This window comes from Cynara cardunculus (genome assembly GCF_001531365.2).
Source record: "Cynara cardunculus var. scolymus isolate 2C chromosome LG 12, CcrdV1, whole genome shotgun sequence".
Taxonomy (NCBI): domain Eukaryota; kingdom Viridiplantae; phylum Streptophyta; class Magnoliopsida; order Asterales; family Asteraceae; genus Cynara; species Cynara cardunculus.
This window is the reverse complement of record NC_037539.1, coordinates 9,038,229-9,055,698: the sequence shown is the minus strand read 5'-3', so window position 1 is coordinate 9,055,698 and position 17,470 is coordinate 9,038,229. Positions and strand designations below refer to the sequence as shown.

Below are 17,470 nucleotides of genomic sequence, written 5' to 3'. Positions count from 1 at the left end.
ATAATTAATATTAATGTACATTGTATAACATATAGTATATTAATTAAAATTAATACCACCCTTTCAAATACTCGAGTCTTTCTAGAAAGAAAAAAAGAAATTAAAGGAAAAAAAAATCAAATCAACAATTTAAAGTTTATAAAATTAAAAATGAATAAAAAAATAAAAAGAAAGGAGGCAATGGTTGGGTGATATTTTACCTGGATAAAATGGGAGGGAGGTCGCCCTTGAGACATGGTCTGACCGACCCAGACCTCCTTATCATTCATTGATTGGGGTTATGGGTCTGGTTCAATTTCCGAAGCCACATGCCCTTTACCTTTATCTCATCACAATCAATTTTTTTGAAAACCACATTTTTTTCATTTTCCCCAACTCAACCAAATATAACAGTTTGCAGATATTCGAAACAGGAATTAGCTACGTAAGTTCGCCATTTGGGTTAACTTGTATTTATTTATCAACTCTTTTGAATTAAATGGTTATGAGTTAAAAAACACCTTTATTTTCTTCAGGTTAACCGTAATAATCATATTGTATTCTAATTTATTTTGAGATTTTAAGGACGGAAACCAAAAAAAATTACATACCACTAGGATTTTAAAACCACAAGAACGAAGCCAAAACAAATTACATACCACAAGGAATAAAAGCACAAGGACGAAAATGGCAACACTCAACAAACCATAGGAAGAGAAAACGTGGATTGTGAGAGTATAGAGAATCTCATTAGATTAGCCTCCAAATTAGAGAAGAGAATGGAGGCTCAATCGTATAATGTAAAGAAAAGTCTTAAGTCTAACTCATATGAGACTTCAACGTGCTCATCCAAAGGAGGTTAGGCAAACATAGATTGTCCAGAAATGTCGAAAGAGGGCTAGAAGAGTACAGATTACCCAAGATTGTCGCATTCCTAGAGTAGTAGACCTCGACTCTAAGAATAACTAGAAGCTCGTTAAATTACCCTCTGAAACAACCCTCGGAAAAAGAATGAAAGTTCCATACAGATTAAGGAGAAACAGTTCAAGTCTAGTTGTGTGAGATGAAGTAACCAAATTACATCAATGACACATATAAACAACATAAGATTTATATCTCAAATGTATATTAGCCTACATAAGAACTACTGTAAGCCTGAAACAACTGGGATAGGGCAGGATGCCCGTACAAACATATATATATATATATATATATATATATATATAATTGGATCAAACGAACATACAACTGTAAATGCCCAAACATATTTAAAATAATACCAAGTTATATGTGTGTGATTTATATCTCTACTCGTAAGCGTCGCAATTCAGACAAGAAGGTTTGACTAGAAGTCAAAGTCCGATGAGCAAGAGAGCGAATGTCGTCGCGGGAACAATCGCGTGAGATACGAACCAGCTCCCAAATGGCACCTTCACTAACCATGTCTCTTGCGTTTATTTCTGGAATTATATCAAATTTTGTTAGTTTCTTTTTAACTAAGAAAACAATACTGTTTTCGTGACTGAGCCCATGACATTCCAGTTGCAATTAATCTGTGTATGAGACCTTTCTGTTGCATTTTTCAATACATTGTTTTCATGCATCAAGTCAACGACCTTCGAGTCACATAATTGTAACCTTGTTTGTTGATCAAAGGCTTGCTGTCCATTCATTTCAATTGAATTTAAGTAGCAACATTTGCAATGAAACAAACATACCATGTTGTGCCAGGTGGCAGAGGGCAAGCTCGATGTGCCGCCTAATTATTGATGCTTCATTATTTGCGTTTTGCACTATCCATGGAAGAGCGCCATCTTCTATCAGCAGAGAGCGTCCCTTTTTTGCCCCTAACACAGTTAAAGCAGCAGAGTTTAGTACAATGCCCAAGGTATTTAGGTTTCAACCACTACGACAAAATCGGTTTTATAGGAAGCCAAATGTGTCAAAATGTCCTAATAAACTTGCTTTATAGGACTTACATTAGTAGATACTTCTGGGTGTCCTAACAAGTTTTCTAGGACATGTTTGAAATAAAGCATCCCAATGTCCCATTAGTCATTTTATAAGACACTATTTGAAAATGTATCTTATAAAAACAAGTGTTATATAAAAAGATATGTTCATTGAACGCTTCTCAAAAGTAACCTATAAAAAAACTAATAGCACACTTCATTTCGGACGTGTTCTAAAAAACTTGTTAGGACGCACAAAAGCATCCTATCAACTTGTTGCGACACTTTTACATAGGGCGCACAATTGTTTGTCTTATAAAACTAAGTCCTATAAAATGGTCTATTAGAACATTTAGACATATTTGACGTCTTATAAAACCGATTTTGTTGTATTAAAAAGATAAGAAAGACAAGGTTAGTTTAGTATATCTTGCCAATCCTATGGTGAAGAGAGGTTTTATAACAAGAAAAAAGCAAGGACTGCTTGAGGCATTTACCTTTGCTAGACGCTCGGGACTCACATTTAGCAAAATTTGCGATCCCACGTGCAACTTGTGAAAGAACATCTGGATGTCTTGACCTGACCATTCCAAGCAAAGCCTTGATTCCACCTTCAGATCGCAGCCGGGTTTGAAGTTTATCTGGCAACCCAATATGTCAAAGATAAGAAATTTTTACAGGATGTCTTGTCTTAAACATCTAATTGTGGTGTGCATCACTTCTATGTCTTGCCTAACAATAAATGGTATATTGTACTATCTTCTAGAATCCTGATTTTATATAAATTTTAATTACGTGAAGTAACTACTTTATAGCATTTCTAATATGAACACCAATATGGTTTCTCACTAAAAATTAAAACCCATATCAGCTGAGCTGCACAATATGGTTGGAATTTCCTCATGATGACCTAGTAGCAAGATTATAAGCCAAGCCAAGCCAAACTAATGCACAGCGGCAGACCCAGGAATTATTTTGAGCGGGTGCACATCTAAGGTCAATCAAAGAGTCATAAAATCCTGTTGATCGCGATTTGAACCAATAAAAAGTTAGTTGTATCAATTTGGGGAATAAAATACATTTTGTCAAATGAAAAATCGAACTTTATCTTTTGAACAAGTAGCACGACGCGTCACGCTTTTTTAGCCGAATTACATCATTAAAAAGAACTTTTTTGGTTTTTTGTTTGATTTCCTAGAACTTTCTAATTTTTTGGATTTGATTTTGAATAGGTTTCTAGCTTTGTTTCCTTATGCATCAAGGACTTACAGCTTAAAATTAACTAACCAAATTAAAATAACATTAGGGTTTGAGCAAATGAAAATTGACTAAATAGATTTAGTGCAAATCAGATTTAGAACAAACCTAAAATAATAGATAATGAAATAAAATCAATTTAGAGCAAACTTAAAATTTAGGGTAAATAAGGCAATTCAAAAATAAAATTAAAGGAATGTAGGACAAATAAATAAAACATAACAGATAAGATGCTTCAAAAATGCGAAACAAAGGAGATGACGGACAATTCCTTCCGGGTGGTGATTGAAGAATAGAAGTGGGAACAAAAAAGATGTTTTATCAAAATTTAAGTTTAGTCCCTTCGGTTTCAAAATATTTCAGAATACCCTTTTATTTTCTAAAAGAATTTATGACAAAACAATTTAAAAGATAAAAAACTTTAATACTGCTACAGGTAAGGTGAGGCTCGAACTTAAGACCTTCAGGAAGCGACATTCTTACCTGATTTACATAAACCATCTCGCTGTCATGAGATTGTTGTTATAAGTTTGGTTTCTAAATTTTTAAGGGAACACTCATAGTTTAGCGGGGCACTCCTTTACCGTCTTGTTTTTTTTCCTTTTGTGATAATTGAGTGAGCGGGTGCACGGGACCCCACTCAGCCCTTAATAGGTCCTCCACTTCTAACGCGGTATATCCCACTCGTAAGTAGGGTCTAGGGGATGAGACGTATGCAGGAATGTTCTGCGCCCTAAAGGGTTGAGTGGCTGGTTCTTTGAAGACCCCCGCCTTGTGCAGAAGTGTGAACGAAAAGGAAAGAAGGGTCAAGACCAATAAATAGAACGCAACAGAGAAAGAAGAAAGAATATGGCAAAATCATGTAGTATGTCTAACATAGTGGCAAAATTATACTACATACTTGCTCTTCGTCAAAGTAGTTAGACCATACAATTTAAGGAGCAGGATAATCAGAGTGACTTGTATATAAGCAAAACAGTAGTGAAAACATGTGAGCATTACCATTTCCACATAGATTTGCAATAGCTCCAGCTATCATGCGTAGAGTCTGGGGATCCTCAGCATCGACTGCAGTCATTGCTAACAGACTTATCCCACCTTGAACCACTATAAGCTCCTGATTTGTTTCTGCATAGACCACCAACATTAGCAATAGTTATTACCATTTACACAAATCTGAAAAAATAAAAGACTGTCCACTGAAATTCATTACTACATATTTGGATAAATTAAATGGGGGAAAGAGAATTACCATTCATTGCAAGGTTTGCAATCGCACCAGCTGCTATTCTGCAAATTGTTTCATCAAAGCTTCGACTTCGAAGGAGCTCCAACAGTGATGTGAGACCACCAGCTTCAACTATTCTTTCCTGATTTGTATCTACATGGCACATGTTGAATTTTTATAAGAATAGTTTACACACCTTGGTAACTAAAATCAGCACCGTCGACTGGATTGTACCTATAATAAATAAATGCAGACACCTAGGCTATGTTGCAAAAGGTTACTAATTTGTACGGCTCAAATAATTCATTGGTGATGGTCAAATCATTTATGCGTTTTGTTACATAAAATTTATGCTTTTCAAATCATTTACATTTACATACTTATTTTCATTTACTATTTTGGCTCTGTTCTGCTAAGAGGTTGTAGGGATTGTAAAATGACCTTCAGCTGCTAGGTTGGCCACCACCTTCACGGCATGCAAACGTACATTAGGGTCTTCCGACTCTAGCAAAGATAATATCTTTTGCAATCCAACTGTATAGTTTGATCAACGGAGCAAAGCCATTAGGAATGTTAGCCATCATTGGAGCAACATGTACAACCCCCTGCATACCTTGTTCGTGAATACTGGCTATTGATGATGTCTCTCCATTGCCTTGATCCTCATATTGTGGGTACCTAGGCTGAAACAACAAGAAATCGAAGTGAGATAACACGGAATCTAATCTATGATGCATGATGCATTATTATATTTACACGTTAAAGTTGATACATTTCTAATTGATCCCTTTATAAATGCTACCCCCTTTATATACCTTGAAATCAATCCTGATAAAAAGAACACCAATTTATATGCCAAGTAAACAAATTACCGAAACTAATTTAAAAAATGCATGCAATCTGATAATTGATATGTAAAGGACATGTAGGCAAGTACCTGACCAGATTCACAGGTCAGTTGCGACAACCTGCTTTGTAACAAATGAACTTCTTCTTCCAGTTTCTGTTTCTGATGAGTTTCATCATCCAGTAATTTTTTAAGTTTTACAACGTCAGCATTTGCACCTGCCTAGTCCACGAGGATAATCTGTAATGTATTATAAACTCCAAGAAATAGAACTTGAAGATAATTCACAATACTGATAAATGTTATCCTAGTTGGGTATCAGAAAATTGATACCTCTGTCCATAGAAGCTGGGAGTTCCTAAGATTGTGGATCTCTTCTTCAGCCTCTTTCCGCAAACTAATTTCCTTCTGCAGCATTTTCTGTAACTCTGTAACATCTTCATATACATGGCTCTCACCCTGGTAAATCAGAGAGAGAGAGAGGAAGATGAAAGAATGATAAAAATGATTCCGTTCATTGAAAGGGTAAACCAGACTACTTCAGAAATCACGAGAAGAGACAATAAATAGTGTGATGAGATCAGGAACAGGGCTCTGGATCAAGGTGTCAAATGAAGACATTGACAACATAGAAAAGATCACCATTCACTAGCTATACCTCAATAATGGTCCCTATAAGAGTTTCTTTCCAGCACTTGGTAAGTTCAATTTTTTGGGTTCTTTTAGAAGCACATTGACTAAATAAAGAAATCATGGAAGAGACATCGATCAAGATGTAATGTATTTACTTGATCTTCCCCTCTCTTCAAACCATGTAATGTATTCCCATTGTTTCTTTGCAGAAGCAGAAAGAACCCATACCGACTTACATTAAGGCAGTAACTATACTCTTACAATCCACACTTGAGAACTACATCAAAGGGTCAATTAGGATGCATTGAGTTCAACATTTGTTGAATCCTAACCCTATAGGAATTAAATTTATGAGTTGCAATATTATTGAAAGTGCCATACTATCATACCTTTCCACCACGACTGCCATTAATGAAGCCACTGTTTCCGTATTTCGATTGATTGCTCATCCACTTCTCCTCAAGCTTCTTAATCGACTCCATGTAATCCATTTGGCATTTCATTTTCTCCCTCTACAAGAAAATGCAAAATTTAACAGCTGCCAGAATGATGGGAAGACATAAGAGATCGAACTGTTGAAGTGTTAATGCATGTAACAATTAGATTAAAACAGAGGAGATGATTTTCCCCCAAAAATAACTTTGGCTCATATGAAGCACACTTAATGTTATAATACCTATATGGAAACATACTTGAATCATTGTGCACAAGCAAGGGATTGATTGTAAACAAGATAAACAACTCTAAGCTAACCTCCAAAACATCAGCATAATTCATTTCAGCCTCTGAGATTCGCTTGTGTGCTTCTATTGTTTTCCTTTCAACCTCATCCTCAAATGCTTTCTGCTGTCTTTCATTTTCTGCGATGAGTTTGTCAATTTGTATCTCAAGCCTTCTACACAAACTTCTGTAATCGAATTCCTCCTTGATTTTCAACATGTTCTCCACCTTCATAGCCTGGGACATATTTGAATGATAAAACCAGCTATTTACTACACAAGTAAAAAGTCCCACTCACAGATGATAAATTTAGAACAATAATGGGACAATGTGCAAGGATGCCAAGGTTCTGATGCGTATAGCACACTCTCTATAAGCCGGAAGGCTGCTTCTGTGATTTACATTATGACCTTTTAATACAAGAGAGCTACCAAATGTAGGTTCAACCAAGGCTCTTCCTTAAGAGATTCATAATAAGTAAATAGATATAATACGTCATAAGTAAAAACCTGAAAAGGTGACCAATCAAACACATCCTAGGTGAAATTATAAGGTCCCCATATTTTATGATTCTGCTATATAGATTATGGCTGATAATCAGAAAGCAGATAACCTTTTATTTACATTAGAATGAACAGAAAATAACGAATCAAACTTCAGGTTTTCAGAAGTTATAGGTTGCTCACCCTTTGTCCAAACAATATAGTACTTGCAGTCTCTGCACGATGGCGTGGAGATGGGCCAATAGTTATAATCAATGATGTTCTTGCAGTTCCTGCAAATAGAGTAGTAAAACAGTACACAATCATGCCAAATGTAATGTGACAACCGTCCCGAAGCCTGAAATTAAGGTACTCGATGGAGATAGGAGGGGGGGCTTTATGGCCAGAGTCTTCAAGATATAGCATACTAGCATGCACCATTTCATTCAAGTATGAGTAACAATTTAATGTGTAGATGAGAAACAATGACATTTAAAAACTATATCTAATTTATATTTGATAGAGAGAAAAAAACAAGTTGTTCGTATTCTAGAGAACTCGCCTCCAAATGAATCTTTAAGCAGCCTTGTCAGCTTAGAATCTCTAACAGGTACATGAGTGCTATTCTCTGCTAGAGCATTTATGCACTTCCCCAACGCACTTAGAGAAAGATTGATAGATTTGGCTTCCTCTAATGTGTGTCCCTCACTTCCTGTTAAAACATAAGAGAACAAAGAAAATCCACACATACATTAAGTCAAAACCATAGACCATAATGCGCTAGTTGTAAGGAACAGATGACAGTTGCCTTGAACAACTGTACCAGACAAAAAAAGATAGCTGGTTTACTGGAACATAACTTCAAACAGGAAACAACAGCTACAATATGCTTCCAAATATAGAAATCAAATAGACACCTACAAATTTAATTTTAGAGATAAAAACATCTCAATATTTCCTTCCTAGTGAGTATTGTAAGTCAACTCATGTCATCCCCAAAAACATGCTGTTATGCCCTGTATTGTAGTAAAAAAGGGTGGATTGTGGTAGGAAAGTACAAGTGTTTAGTGCAGTAGTACAAATAGGGGAAGCAAGGATAGTGGGTCGGTTAGTAGCTTTAGTTAATATAAATAAGGGGAGTAGGGGGAGAAAGGAATCGATCAGTTTTGTTACTTTGTAGTTTGGCGAGACCTCACTCTCTGAAAGCTGAGAACATTTTATAGTCATCCAATTTTAATAGATATTACGCACTTGGAACATCGGTATACATCACTCACATCAGGATATTGTTAGTCATATTCTAAGTATCCAAAGGGTGGGCCAGAACATGGCATCTTATATCAAAATCATGGTCACCACATGATAGAAGGTTTCACAGATGCTGATTAAGATGGAGATCCTACAAACAGGCACTCCACCACCACTACTAGTTGGGTCTTTGTTGGAGGCAATGTTGTCAATTGAAGAGCGCGAAACAGAGTGTTGTATCTTAATCAAGTGCATAATCCAAATATAGGGCTATGGCACAAATAACTTGTGAACTTAGCTACATCATTTACTTGTTGTTGATAAAGAATAAGCTATTCATATTGCAAATAGTCATGTGTTCCATGAATGAACTAAGCATGTAGAAGTTTACTGTCATTTCAATCAGGAAAAGTCTAGAGGAACTGAGGAAGGAACAATGACAACTCCACATGTTAGAATGGGGAGTCAATTAGTCGATGTGTGCACCAAAGCATCGCCTGGGAATCGAGTTAATATATTTGTAACAAGCCAACCATGATCACCATCTATGGTCCAGCTTAAAGGATAGTGTTATAGAATAGGAATGCATATATTTAGGAGGGTTATTAGGGATTTGATTTAAAAGAATTGATTTGATTCCCTTCCTTTACGTGTCTACTCATGCATGATACACAAAAATCAATAAACTCTCAATTCATTACGATCTCTTACAACAATTATGACAGTCTCACAAGGCGCACCAAATTTCATGTGTAATTGCAACTCAAACCTCATCAAATTACCACCTATCAAAAATATGATGGCAACTCCAATCTCAAGACGTGTTGACCAGAAAGGATAAGATATAGGGAGAAGCAATTTGGAGCAAAACAGACATGCATGCAAATCAAAAGTCATGTGCATTCAATGTCAAACAACTTCCCTTCTATGAACGAGGATCCAAAAGACACACACCATAGATTTAAGTGTAAGCACCTGACTTATGAATACGCTCAGAGCCAGCAAGATCTACAACAACTAGTTTGCCTTTCCGTATGATTGGTGGCTTTAAAGTATTTCCCATGTGAGAGGAATGGTCACTTTCACTTGCAATGTCAGATTCCATCTCAGCAACAGATCTCTTGATATGTACCTAAATTGGTGTATCAAAAAGAGGCAGTATCAAGCATATCATTTACTGACATAGTTTGAATAGCTTGAAGATATAACTTATAGGTATATTAAACGACCACAACTCATTCACATACCATGAGAATAGCATGACTACGAGAAGACTCGGTATTGAGTTTTGTGTTAGTAGCAACTCGATGTGCTTCTCCCAAACGCAATAACTCCATAAAGTCCTTATGGTTTCGAATGTCCACCATGGTTGCAGATGGTACGGAAACATCACCAGTCCTCGGATCTTCAACGATGGAAATATTATCGTTTTCTGGATTTAGGAGGTCTTGGATTGTCTCCATGTAAATCTGTACACATTTTTCAACCAAGAACATCAAGACTAGAAACCTAAATCTTACAATTGCTTCTTAAGTTGCAATCAAGGATGAACAGTAGTGCATGGTTAAGTGTAAGAAGTAGTTTACACATTGTAAGGACATAACCTGCAAGTATGAGATTATGACAGAATCTGAACCCTGAGATATATTAGCTAGTATATCCTCCATTGCACGGACCATGATTCCACGAGCTGATGTGTCTTCATCTCCAAGTCGTCCGAGAGTGAAAGTCTTTCCTGTGCCGGTTTGACCATAAGCCATCACTGTCCCATTATAACCATCTAGAACACTCTAATATGCATGAGGTATATCAGTAACTAGAAGTTCAAGTTTTAAACATATAATAACTGCAAGATAAAAAGTAACAGAAACATAAACATGCTTATTAGATAGCTGTTCAAAGTGTCATGCTATCATGATTTAACACACCCTCTTATCTCTTTCAAACATAAATTACTTGACGCATTCCTATACATGAGAAAGTGATTAGTTTACAGCTCAACATGTAAAGTAGGAATATCAGAAGTCATTTATCATAAGCTATTGTTAAGACTGAAATACTTTTAGGTCTCAACACCATTGATGGCATAGTGCTACGATATAGTCAATAGGAATCATGTCAAGTGCTGGCCAAACTGGGCACAACATTTAATTCAACCCCAGATGGATTCAATGCTGACCCTTCTATCTGTAACAGCTAACAGATCAACGAAGATGTCAAACGGCGCTGATAAAGATTGATTTTTTTCTGAGCAGAAAGGCTCAATGTTGTTTCATTAGTCTTATAGCACTTTTCAAAGTTCAATGCTAACATCTTGTTCAAGAACTTAAAATGAAGTCAAGTTTTGTCATGACAGTCTCTTACTCTATACCAAGACCAGCTTCTAACCACTTAAAAAGAAGCTAAGCCAGGTTGTTTTGCTGCCTTGAAGCCATATATAGGAATGAGGAATTGAGTCACTTTTTAGGCCCAGCTGCAATGTAGGATACCCAAGGCTTTTCTTTTTCAATGAGCTACCAAAAAACTAGAGAACCACATGTTAGGAAAGAAATTTTGTCACTCAGACCAACTCTTAAATCCTATCTGCTTACTAGACCTGAAAAACTTACTACATATCTACTATCAGCTTAGAGTTCTTTGACACAGGAAAATCAAAAGTAAAATGTAAAAGGGCAGTAAACAGAGATGTAGTTGTTTAATCGTTTATGTAATGAAATCTTGAATCTCAGAGACAAGTAAACTCTTTTTGCCCAATCCAACAAGCATCAATGAGTCTCGTATCCAAAGATGTGTTCTAACATCCTACCGCATATTCCAACCTTTCCAGACAATTTTACCTCATTTTGTTGCTTTTATATTTTTAAAGCTCCGGGTGTCTGTGGAAGCATGACAGAGGGTAGAAAGTGTAACAAGATTGGTCCCCACTCTCGCATTCTTGATCTTTAAATTCAGTCGCAGACCACAGCCAGTGATATCAACACAAAATAAACATCGGTTATTAGATCTAAAAACCTCAAGGTTTTAAAGTACAAAAATGTGAGGCATAAGCGTCGAGGTAGAAAAATAATGAAAAATTCAAAAAAAACATATAAGAACAGAAAACATTATTACTGGACACCATATATACACAAAATGCATAAATACTAAATACATACATATATATATATATATATATATATAAACAATAAGGGGGCAAGATTGCAAATAAAGGGGGCCGAAAACAACAATCTGTAGATAAAAATACCCTGAAATCAAGGATTGATAGTTTATATTTTGAGCTTAATGTAAACAATAGCAGTTCAAGTATAAGCATTGCCCATAAACCATATCTAAGATAGTTTAAACCTTTAGTAATTGAAAAAGATCAGAAGCACGAAACACCACCCACCTCCACAACAGGTTTTGCAACAACTTCATAAACTCGCTTCTGGGATGCAAATTCAGTGAGCACCTCATCAAATTCATAGGTATCTGAGTCCCAACTGTTCTTTCGAAGTTTTAATCGTTTAAGCTGAGAATATATCACAATATGCCATGAATATCATTTCAAATGATTGATCAAATCCTAATAGCAAACGTGTAACTCAATTGATCTTGAGAGACTAATTTATGATTATAAGAAGCATAATGCTCCGCACCTCTGGTTGCAATTCCACACAATCTGCAAAATCAGCATCTGCCACCAACTCCTCAGCATTTTGAGGTCTCAATCTCACAGCAACTCGAACTCTACCAGAAACTGTAATGCCAACTCAGGATCAGTTTAAATCTATGAAAATTTGTTGGTGGGTGATAGTGAATCAGCATCAGAAGGCCAATTTCAGTGAATGCAGAAAGGTGAATGTTTAAAGTCCACAAGATACAATATGAGCCAAGAGCCAGTTCCCCAGTTAGTTTCAGTTTTAAAATCGTCTAAAGCGGTAAGATACTGAAAAAGATCATGAATAGAACTTCTTGGAATGTGAAAGTGTTATTCTCCAATGTGAAACCATGTTTAAGCCTCCCGTAACTTAATCATCGTGTTGTATACTCATCAGATAGTTCAACAGTATTTCTGTCTATCTAACAAAGAGCGTATGATATCATAATACTCGGAAGGATGCAATGGAAGATGTACCAACTTTTAAGCGACAACACTGGGAAAGCGTTTTATCTCAAATTCGTTATTATTTTCTTTAAATTTTCATTGTCATACCCGATGGAAGTTCAAGAAGAGAAATTGATAACCTCATGTCTTCATCTCACTTTAGAACTCATGCTATTTACCAAAAATGAAAACTCAAGAGACTTTACCAATAATAATCAAATTCAACCAAACGGCAGGGGCACAAGGGTCTTAGTACTATCCAGGTGCGAAGAAGCCCGTGGAACTTTATTGTTCCTCGGAGGGCTAAGGGGACGGTGCTGGTGTTACATAACACCGCGAACGTGTCGTCAATAATCACTACTACCCAGAAAAAAACCAATATCACTGTTAATAAATAATCACTACAATAGGGAACAAAAAGCAAGCAAAATAAAGTACCCTGGTCTACAATTCAATACTTTCGGATTTGCTAATAATAATAATTATGGTGTTCTATGATAGCGTACATCGAGACGTGATTTGGAGAAGCCTGGAGAAGAGATGGATACCTTGGAGGTATATCAGGAAAATTCATGATATATACAAGAGAAAATTAACGTGTGTGAGGACAGGACCCAAGTAGGTGAGACAGAGTACTTCCTTCCTGGTGGAGACAGGCTACAAGTCTACAACACTAAAACAGGACTTGACACTAATCTCATTTCTATTTGATGTTATCTTAGATGAGATTTGACGCAGGATTCAAGGGAGTGTCCTTTGTTATATGTTATTTGCATTTTGCAGACAACATTGCACTAGTAAAGGAGACAAAAGGGAGGTGAATGCTAAGTTGGATTCAAGGGAGTGTCCTTTGTTATATGTCTTGTGCAAGTTTTCTCATATAGGGGTCTTTTAGCTCACTTACTTGTTAGGTTGTTTAGTTCTTTGGTATTTCCCCTGTTGCCTTAAACGCCCCTACTTGTTCGAATCTTATTTCATGTTGTTCACTATGTATAGCGCTAATTGTTTGAATCTTATTTCATGTTTCACTATGTATAGTGCTACTTGTTTTAATCTTATTTTATGTTATTTAATGTGTATTGCCTTCCGAATTTTGGCTCAAGCTTTTCTCCAACTCTTCGCAACTTCTTTTCTTGCATTTGGTAGTCTTACTCTCTCCAAAACTTTTTCACCGGTCGTGGGTCTTCACGCAAGGAGCATCTAATACTCTTTGGAGTAGAGGAATGGTCATGTACATCTTACCCTCCCCAATCTTACCTTCCCAAGACCCCACTTTGCATGGGAATAACTGGGTTTGCTTGGTTTGCTTAAATCAAGTTCAACCACTTGCTCTCAGTAATCACTATTATACAGAAACAGCCAACCTTGTGGTAAATAAATAATCACTACAAAAGGGAACAAAAAGCAACTGCAATAAAAGTATCCTTGATTGCAACAGCAAGATCAGCAATTCAGCCTCAATGAGAACCAAGACAAAAATCATAATTGCACTACGTGGTCCATTACATCCTTCATGTTACAACACTTATTCTAAAAATTCGAATTTCCGATAGTACTCGTTCTCAGAAAATGCATAAAATGGTGATACAATGCATGTGCAGTGCTCATCAATGTTTGTACCTACCTGGTAAGCTATTACTATTTATAATATGTGTAAAGCATCTGTCTCAAAGCTACTATGACTCTAGAAAAGGGCTTTACCAGGTATACTCTACAATTAGTTCTCATCATTTGGAATCTTAATTGCAATAAAATTTAAGCCTATCCATATCATTGTAACTTATTATGACCAGTGGATGTAAAATGAATTAAGAAAAGAGCTAGACAAGTGACATGCTGCTACAATGCCTAACAGGCTAACATATGCATTGGTGACAGACTTCATTTATCGATCTCGCTGCAAATAACCATCACTATTTCTAAATACAATAAATAGGAAAACAATGCAATAGGAGCATTTGCAGATCGCAACGTCGAGAGAGATCAGCACTTTTAACAAGGAAAAGAAACAAACTGAATATATTCAAAATTATTTGAAGAAAACTCCAAACTCACCATGGTCATCAAGGTTAGCGCCGGAGCTGCCACGACGGACATTAGATGTCTTGGATTTGAAGGAAGAAGAAACTCTGAGATTCGCTGTAGCACCTCCTTGAGTGCGATCCACCTTCACCGGTCCCCTCCCATTTTTGTACGAAGCCATCACTCTGACTTCAACTAAAAGCTTCTTCTTCCACCGCCGCCGAGGACGACGATTAATAAATCATGGAAATGTACCGCCAGCAGGTATGATTTGGATGATTTATTGAAAGTATTGACAGTTTCAATTGATTGTAGAGAGAGAGTGTGTGTGTGTGTTTGGGGGGGTTTCGGTTCCTTGGAGAGTTCAAACAAAAGTAAACATGGAGGGTGTGGTGGGCCCGAACTTTGCGGTGCTTTTGGAGCAGAGCTTGGAGGAGATGGGTCCAGGCCCCAGGGTGAGTCTTCCTTCGTTTTTAGTTTTACCTATTTCTAGGACAACTAAGCGGCATTAAATTGTTAAATTGACCGTTCAAATATTTTTCACTAATAACTTCAATCAAAGTGGTTAATGATTTAGGAGTTGTTTATCAGACATTTACTCGGTAAGCATTTATCAGTGAAATATAATATAATTATTTACTTATCGGATAAGATTTTAGTCAATAAAAACGGCTTTCTATGCAATAATTTACCCGGTAAGAACTGACCGTGGTAAGAGTCATTATCATCACTTATCGGGTAAGACTCTCAGTCATTGCTTCGTTCTTACCGGATAAGATTTTTGGTCCTTACCATATTCATCCGGTAAGATAATATAACTTGGTAAGCGCTTACCCAAGTAAGCATTTGATAAACGGTCCCTTAAATTTGATATTATTTAAATTAAATTGTGTTTTAAATGATTAAGTTTTATGATAAAAAAAAAATTAATGAATAAGTTATTGATTTATAAACATTGTAAATAAACATAAAAATATAATCACTGTAAAATATTTATTAAAAAAAGAGTAAATTACGAATTTGATCCATGTGGTTATATGACAATTTTGGATTTGATCCCCCAAACGAATTAATTATAGTCATGGTCATCGTTGTTTCACTTTTATTTCGGATAAGTCCATCCATCTAACTCCATTCAACTATGAGGGGCATTTCTGTCATTTTAAAAAACCCTTTTTTTAATAATTTTTAAATTTTGTTTATTCATCCTCTCTTAGCGGTGTTTAGGATTGCATGTTTGAAACGACTTATGCTTTTCTACAAAAGCACGTATCAACTTAGTATAAGTCAGAAAGGTTTAACTTATTTAAAAATTGTTTATTACCGATTTGACACCAGTATAAATTGTTTATCTAAACACTCAAAAGTGCTTATTACCAATGTCACAACGGAATAAGTCAATCATTTATAAGCAATCCCAAACAGCCCCTTATTTGATATCGAAGCGTACAAATCAAGAACACCTTCCATTCTTCTGATTACATTCAAGACAAATCTTTCAATTTTAATCATCTTCCTCTCGTTTAAGGTATTTTCAATCGATCAAATCTCCTTCCACTTTTCTTCATTTTCTTCCCCTCTAAAACCGACTAAGTGTGGTTCATCTGTTTGATTCACACATCATCGACAACAACAAATTCTGACAAGAACTTGAACTTGAACTTGAAGCATCAATCAAAGCCATGAAGAAAGAAGTTCTAACATGGAAGATTATTATGATAGATCTTCAATGTAATAAAAGTGGGATAAATATCTGTGAACAAAAGAAAAACCACATTAGGGTGAAACCAAAAACCAGTGACCAAAACTGATGAAAAATGCAAAATAGAGTAAGGTGTCGTTTATCAAACGCTTACTCGAGTAAGCGCTTACTAAGTCACTTTACTTTACCGGATGAATATGGCAAGGATTAAGAATCTTACTCGGTAAGAGCGAATGCAAGAATCGAGAGTCTTACCCGGTAAGTGAGGGCGACCACTCTTACCATGGTTAGCGCTTACCGGGATTAAATTGTTGCATACGATACGTTTTAGTGAATAAAATCTTATCCGGTAAATAAGCGATAGTGTTGAATTTTACCGGTAAGTGCTTACCGGATAAGTGTTTAGGTAAACGGTCCCTAATACGCAAACCAGTGACAGAAACCTATGAACAAGATGCAAAATAGAGTACAACCCAAACTAGTGACGAGAACTAGTAAAAAATGCAAAATGGAGTAAAACCAAAACCAATGACTTACCATCCATTTCGATAACATGCTTGTTTGTTAAGTTGCTTCGAAGTAGCCACGATGTCGCACCATTTTCTTTGGCTTTTAGACGAATAATGGCATTGAAGGATCGATTGGAGATGAAGATTACGGTAGGTTTGGAGATGATGAATGTTTTTTTTTTTTTTTGGCTTAAGGGACGTAATCAGACTTATGGGAAATGAGGAGGTTTTCTTCAAATATGAGTTCTAAAATCATATTAGTGGAAAAACTATATTAAAAAGAGTTCTTTTTTAAATGACATAAATGCCCCTCACGTTGGGGCATGTGGGGGGTCTCTAACAACTATAAAATAAACAAAGTCAAGTCTGAGGGATATCTGTAATTAATTTATTTAAGGGGACACAGTCTAAAATTTCATATAACCACAAGGACCAAATTTGTAATTTGAAAAATAAACATATAATAAATTTCTAATTACAAGAATTTCACATCATTATTCTATATTAGAAGGGTACTCGCGCACTCGCGCAATGCAGCGAGATACATCTTATTTTGATATTTCATTTTATTTTTTATCTAAGTCGATGTTATAATATGGTCTTATATGATTTTGAGAAAGCCACGATGTTTTTATTTTTGAATAAAATATAAGTTTGAAGATAACATAAAATTTTGACAAAAATATATCGATATTAATATCAAATTAACTATTTAAAATTCATTATTTTTTGTGTAATATTTTAATTCAATTTTTTAATAATTTAATTTATGTACAATAACGAAGTAATTTATATTTGGTTTAA

General features: G+C 35.8%; 1 protein-coding gene across 1 annotated transcript; it reads right to left on the bottom strand.

The window, feature by feature from the left end:
* Nucleotides 1-1,222: 1,222 nt before the first annotated feature.
* Nucleotides 1,223-14,725, bottom strand: LOC112523102 (kinesin-like protein KIN-UA). The gene is made up of 19 exons (XM_025132546.1): nt 14,489-14,725; nt 11,985-12,085; nt 11,735-11,857; nt 9,951-10,136; nt 9,594-9,815; nt 9,322-9,478; nt 7,661-7,810; nt 7,303-7,391; nt 6,650-6,853; nt 6,286-6,408; nt 5,597-5,722; nt 5,354-5,485; nt 5,030-5,099; nt 4,858-4,950; nt 4,441-4,569; nt 4,191-4,316; nt 2,429-2,572; nt 1,698-1,826; nt 1,223-1,439 (listed from the first exon to the last, which is right to left on the bottom strand). Exons 1-19 carry the CDS (start codon nt 14,634-14,636, stop codon nt 1,279-1,281), a joined length of 2,613 nt encoding a protein of 870 aa, XP_024988314.1. The 5' UTR covers nt 14,637-14,725; the 3' UTR covers nt 1,223-1,278.
* Nucleotides 14,726-17,470: the final 2,745 nt, after the last annotated feature.